The following is a 7,087-nucleotide window of genomic DNA, read 5'->3' on the forward strand; positions in this document are numbered from 1 at the left end:
AGCTTTTCATATGTTGGCTTTTACAAAAGTTGTAGCCTATACCTTAAACTCCAACTTTTATATTTGGAGATTCAAATGCGTAGTTCAAAAGTTTTGAGAAAACTCACATTGAAGATGGCACCTTCGCACGCCACACACATGCGACGCGCCCTGGGTGCGGTCACCACGCTCACCTTCACCGTGCCAAGCCAATGGCCGGTGGTGAGGCAACAACAAATGTGTGCGCAGCAGCTCGCCCACTCCCCTCGTGCATGATCCCCCTTCCCGCACGGCAAAATCCACGGCGGCCAACCGCTGCCCGCGGCTGCCCGCGACACACCGCGGAGCACCAGCGTGCGCCACGGACGCCAGGCCACTCCCCACATGCCTGGCCATGGCCCTACCATGCCAATGAGCTGCGAGGCTTGCCTCGACGCCTCGACCCTCCCCTTCCCCTTTGCCGCCTATAAAAGGGCCTCGTGCCCATGCCTCGCCGGCCGCCCTCACCACCGCTGCTCCACCATTGCCGCCGCATGATGAGCACCCACTCCTGGCCATCCCCGTCACTACCAAGCGCACGAGTGCCTTCCTCTACCACCACTCTACCTCTCCAGCCCCACAAAACTAAACCACCGCTGCCATCATCACCGGAGCTGAAGCTGAAGCAGCCGCACCACCACAGCTCCTTCACGAGCCATCACCAGCCCTCCTCCGACCCTATGTCCTATACCAAACCAGTCACTGGTGAGTCCCTTGTCACCCTCGTGACCTTATCCTATGGCCCCGCGGCCCCACATCGCCGGAATCGAGCTCCTCGAGCCGCCGGTCGGCCAACGACCCAATTGCAATCTAAGTTTTAGTTTCAGGGACCTTAAGTGCAAAAGTCAGGGGTTAGTTCGTAAAATGAAGGGTCTATCTGTTGGGAAAAAAGTGTTTCAGAGGGTTTTCTTGCAAAAAGTGTTTTTCCTTTTTTGGGTTTAGTTTTAGTTGAAATGGCTGAAACATTGGAAATCCGTATAAAATCATAGAAAAATGATAAAAATGCGAAATAATTTTTGTTAGCTTCTTGATGCTCATATCTGACTAGTAAAAATACTTGTTCTTGTGAAATATGTGTTTTTGTTGCTTATCAAAATGCATGTTGTTTAATCTCCTTATTGTGGAATAAATAGTTTTCGTACTCTTAAAATCCTGATAAATTCACAGTAGTATATTTTTGTGCTGAAAACCATTATGTTAAGTTTGTAGAACTAAGCTGATAATAGAACTCTAGTTATAAATCATTCTTCATATCTGCAGTGTAACCATGTTTGGTTTTTAGTAATTTCTGTAGTTGTCAAATCGATCTGAAATTTTGACAGTAGATTTCTTGTGTAGGGGGAAAGCTCCTGTAAATCATTCATATTCATATACTAGCAAATGCTTCCTGAACATTTATTCATGTTGAAAGCTAGTTTATTTAGTAAAGATAATTGCTACTAGGATTTGTAGGCTCACAAATGATTGTTTATGCTCTTCATCAGTAGCATGATCATCCCTAAAAAGTTTGCTAAACAGTTCCAAAATAGCACAACCTGTTGTCTTTTGAATAATAAATTTCTAAGAATTTTATATGTGTATACAATCACCATCAATATAAAATCTATGTTTTATTTCCAACCAATCGTCTTTTGTGAACAAAAGAAATGTTTATAAACTTGTCTAAGTGAATGTGGCCAAAAGAAAAGAAATGTTTATAAACTTATCTAGGTGAATGTGGCCAAAAGAAAAGAAATGGTTATAAATTTGTCTAGGTGAATGTGGCCAGAGGAAAAGAAATATTTATAAACTTGTCTAGGTGAATGTGGCCAAAATAAAATACACCCCATGTTTCTATAAAGGTTAACGAATTAAAACGAATGTCACTAAAAAATTATAAAAGAAATCTTATGCATATGCATCTCGTGTAGAAGCTAACCTCGCCAACGGAACGTACGAGCTCGTCCTGGAACACAAAGAAGGACAGTAGGAGGGTGAGCTAAATATGATCGAGGCAAACCAAGGCTCGAACCAAAGTTCGGAAGATCCCAAGGCTGATTCAGGGTAGGAAGGCAAGCCCCGGAGCATAACCCTCGTTTCCAAATTTTTACAATATTGTTGTTACTTATGTGTGTGCATTAAGTCCATATGAGTTGTACTAAAACCCTAGTTGCATGCTCCTAGTACCCATGTTTTGAATACTAGCATGTTAGGTTTCTTAGTTGCTATGCTAAATAGGGACACGATAAAAGTCGAGTGATTCCTGTCACTCACGAGATATAGGAGTTGCCTATTTACTTATGTTGGAATCATAAGGTCGATGGGCGGGGCTTTGTGCAATGTTTCTGAATTTGTTGATGCCCCGTCTGTATAGAGAAAATTGCTAGTGTCGAAACGTGTCAGTGTTCGTGGTCAAATTTTTGAACGTACTAAACACATGCTGAGAATATGGTAATCGGTAAGCCTAGTACCTGATTGAACCAGGGCGTGGAATTTTCCCCCGCTCTCTCTGGAAACGATTCTCTTGATGCATCATGTGGGTACAAGTACGGCCACGGCACGACATCGTTTCGGGGACTGGTGAGGCCTTGTATCCAAGGGAAGTGGACCCTGGACACGCATCGAGGATCAATGGGAATCATTGATAATGTGTGGATCCGTGCGGTATGCACATGTCGTGTGTTTAGGTCCACCTTGCAAGGTTAAGAAATTCGATTCAAATCGTCTGTTTCTCGCAGTTATTGAGACTGCTTGACCACTATGCTGCATTGAGTAAAAAGATGAACAAGGATGATGCTTAATATTGAGGCTTGATTAAGTGGATTGTTCTACGATACGTGCTTAGAATAGATGCTTATCTAGAATGGTTAATCAACTAGAATTTGATGCTAAAACTTGAAAGCAAGGACCCACTTTAGAAGCTTTTGGCAAAAATAACCCCTCAGCCAAAAAGCCTTGCATGTCTACGAGTCGGTGGATTAGATACCACCTGTCGGGTGAGCCTTGCGAAGTATTAATATAATCAGCCTTGTTTGTGGCTTTGTTTTCAGGTAATGAAATTGATGAATGGTTGCTATCGACGTTAGATTATCGTTTCTTTCCGCTGCACTTGAACTCTGAACCACTTTATGAATTTGAACTCGGTTTGTAATAAATAAATATGGACCTCTGTGATGTTTTCATCTAGATTGTTGTAATCTCAAATATATGGTTGTACGAGTATTTGTATGCTTCTTTCGATCTCAAATATATGGTTGTATCGGGTGAAACCCGACAGACAGCCATCTTGATCCGATTTAAGTGTCTGATTGCATTTATGGTGATGTTTAGCACACTTAAGCCGGATTTAATTTGGGTGGTTCTCCCACAATATTTTTCCCAAAAAATTATAACAAATTCTAATTTGTACCCGAGGATTAACATGGCAACCGTCCACGTTCCAGCACCGTGTAATGTCACATCCTCCACAACCATGCAGCCAATTTTCCTTGGTTCTCATGTAAGCATGGTTTTACTTGAAACTAATTTATGCTATTCCCTCATTTAGTGCACCCCCAATTTGCTGTAGCTTCGCCACTTATTGTAGTTGGAATAGTGCATTGGAGTTTGGATAGGTTGAAAAATCAATATGGAATGATTATTAACAAATAATGTGATCTTATTTCACTCTCTCTCAAAAGCTATGAAATCCTTGCTCACCATGCCCGAATTCAAACCAAGCATCTTTTTTCCAACAAAGGATCGAAAATATTAGTCCAGCCTATTCACTTTTCCTAAATCGTAAAATACATTCTCACCTCGCCAACAAACGCAAGTGTCTCTACTATTCCGGTAAGACATGACCGAAAAAATCCAGTCTCATACAAAATATATTCACAGAAAATCCGGTTTCTTAACACATTCTTATTTTTACCTGAAAATCAATGTGGCAGCTGTCCATGTTCCAGCGACGGTTGGTTTGGGAGACTAGCCCGGCGAAGTAGCGGTGGTTTTGTTATAAATGCGATGGCCCTCCACTTCTTCTTCAGCCGGCCTCAAGCATAGGAAAACCTTACATCTCCTCCTCTCGACGCAAGAAAACCCTTCTGCATCTCTTCCTCTCAGCGCAAGTACAATGCTCTCTCCCTAGTCTCTGTATCAATTTGTGCGTGCATTCGACTTTGCCCCCTCTTTGATCAAACTAATTTCTATGTGCATTTCAGGATCGTCGGCATAGATGCTCCAACTCTAGTGCTAGAACTCACCGTCACCAAGGCCGTGCTGCTCCACCTTGGTATTTGGAATAGTGTTGCCAACCGGGTGGTGGTGGCTTATGTCACCGAGTAGCACCACCAAGCTCCTTGGCTCACCGTGTTGGTCTGCATCGGCACTTCGCTAGGCCATCACAACTTCAGGATGGCGCATGACACCTCCTCCAAGCTTATCTTTGTCGTGCTTCCATCCTCCCAGGATGTGGACTGCCTTCACGGTCACACCCGGCAGTGGTGGAAGGAGTTCGTCATCTTCCACCGCGTCAGTCACTTCAACATCTTAGAGGGCGACTGGGAGTCCTTAAGCAACCCTAGGGAGATTATGTAGATCATTTATCTTTGCAATGTTATCGATTGTTTATCTCTGCATGTTCTAGTACTTGCAAATTAAGTATAGTTCTTTATTTCTCTACCAGAATTCACTGAGATTTCATTGTTATTCACTTGCAAAAGACCGTTACATTATTAGAGATCGACGCGCCTCTTGCCATTTTTCGTCCCCCGACTTTTGATGTGACCCTTCAGCTTTCCCTTGGCAGTTGAGAGCTATTAATATACTGGTACCCTCCTCCTGTGCTAACTAACCCCTCCATTGCCTTGCCTCCAATCTCTTCCTCTAGAAAACTACCATGGTTTCTTCTCCGATTGCTTCTTCTCTTCCTTCCAACTACTGCTCCGACGAGGATGGTGGCCCTGTCGAGGATCGTGGGCCACCGTATGATGAGTCCGACCCCTCATACGAGCCCTCCATTGAACTTGAGTCTCCCAGGTACTCCTATGATGAGGAGACTGAGTACGAGAAGGAGGAGGAGGAGGACGATGATGAGACCTATGTTGAGGAGAACTCGAATGAGGAGGACGAGGAAGCGGTGGCGGAGGTGGTGGAGGAGCAAGCGATGGTGGTGGCCTACCACGTGGAAAGGGAGGCCAAGAAGAGGAAATGGGCGGAGGCGGCTATGGCGTGGGCGGTGGAAGCAACGTTGGCAAAGGTTGTGGTTGAGGAGAGGTCCAAGAAGCGGGCTGCTAAGAAGAGAAGGGAGGAGGAGAGGACCAAGAAGCAGGTTGCCAAGAAGAGAACAGGGGAGGAGGAGGTGGACTCAGAGATGGCCAAGAAGAGGAGGTAGGTGGACTTCGACGTTGACGCTGGTCCCTCCAATGCTGGTCCCATGACTCCCGCCATTGTCGGTCCTGCGCCAGAGTGATCGAGGAACTCCTCGGAGGGGTCGTCGTAGATTACTCCGATTTGGTGTTTTCTTCTGCATGTACATAGATGTTCTTTTGGATGGAAAGATTAATGGACTGTTTCCTTTTGGATGGAAAGATCGATCCCCTATTTTCCTGCTCTGTGAATCTAGTAGGGAAATCCCCTATTTTCTAGTCCGAAGATCAATCCCCTATTTTCCTACTCTATTTGCTCTATGATGGGACATCGGCAAAAATCTATTCATCTTCCTTGGTGCTTTGGTTTTCCCTGGTCATGATGCTGCGTCATAGCCTGCCATGCCATGTCTTGTCATGTGATTTTTTTTATTCTTATCCCACCGCACCACATTACAGCAAAAAAGTCAATGTTTCCCATTGAATGTCCCCTGAGATGAGTTCCAAGCTTTTCCTAGGGAGATTAATTAGATCATTAACCTTTGTTATGCTATTCTCCTACTCACATAGCTCAAGAGGCTAAGATGGATCAAATTTTATGTTTCATTTGATGTGATTGTAGTTGGAATAGTGCATTAGTTTTTTTGAAGGTTGAGAATCAATATGACACAAACATTAACCAATAATGTAATCCTATTTGGCTCTCTCTCAAAACTAAGGAAATCATTACTCACCTTGCAAAGATTCAAACCATTTTTCTGACAAACGATCAAATATTTTGGTCCATCCTATTCTCTTTTCCTCTTATGGATCATACGTCTGTACATATTTTTCCCAAAAATTGTAACGAATTCTAATTTGTACCTGAGGATTAACGTGGCAACCGTCCACGTTCCAACACCATGTAATGTCACATCCTCCACATCCACGCAGCTGGTCTTCCTTGGTTCTCATGTAGGCATGGTTATTTAAAACCAATTTATGCTATCCCTCATTTAATTATATGCGTCGTTCTCCTACTCGCATGCCCCTAGAAACAAAGATGGATCAAATTTTATATTTCATTTAATGAGAATGTAGTTGGAATAATGCATCCATTTTTTGAGAGATTGAAAATCAACATGGGATGATTATTAATAAATAATGTGATCCTATTTGGCTATCTCTCAAAAGCAAGGAAATCCTTGCTCACCTTGCCAAAATATCAAACAAGCATCTTTTTCTAAATAAAGGAACACAAATGTTAGTCCGGCCTACTCAATTTTCTGAGAATGAATCATACGTCTGATTGATGCTAATGTAATGCATAAGAAGAACCTACAAATCTTTCTTGCATGGATTACAAAAGGATTAAGGTACCATACAAGTTCAAATAACATCTTCATGATTTATCTTGCAGTGAGAGCACTAACAGAAAAGGATTAAGGTTGCATCTTCTCCTTCCAGGATGATTCCATTGCATCGAGGTGGTGTTGGATGTCGGTCCTTAGCACCTCCAACGCCCTGACGAACATCGGCAACTCGTCCGCCTCGAGAGCTTCCATGTCCACCTCCCACCAGTTATGTTTCCCCATGCTTGTTTGAGCTGCCAAGATCTTCGATCATACGGCAGCCTAACACGTCCTTTCCACCTCGACCAAGAAAGTGGTCTCCTCCACCTCCCACTTCATTCCATCAACCCTGGCGGTGGCCTCCCCTGCTATTTCAGAACAAGCTGGAGACGACGAGCTATGGATCTTAGG

At 43.6% G+C, this 7,087-nt stretch overlaps 1 protein-coding gene across 1 annotated transcript; it reads left to right on the forward strand.

Moving 5' to 3' along the window:
• The first annotated feature begins 4,876 nt into the window (after positions 1 to 4,876).
• Positions 4,877 to 5,371, forward strand: LOC101762286 (convicilin-like). The gene has a single exon (XM_004963800.1). It carries the CDS (start codon positions 4,877 to 4,879, stop codon positions 5,369 to 5,371), a length of 495 nt encoding a protein of 164 aa, XP_004963857.1.
• Positions 5,372 to 7,087: the final 1,716 nt, after the last annotated feature.

Source organism: Setaria italica, chromosome III, assembly GCF_000263155.2.
Source record: "Setaria italica strain Yugu1 chromosome III, Setaria_italica_v2.0, whole genome shotgun sequence".
Classification (NCBI taxonomy): Eukaryota; Viridiplantae; Streptophyta; class Magnoliopsida; order Poales; family Poaceae; genus Setaria; species Setaria italica.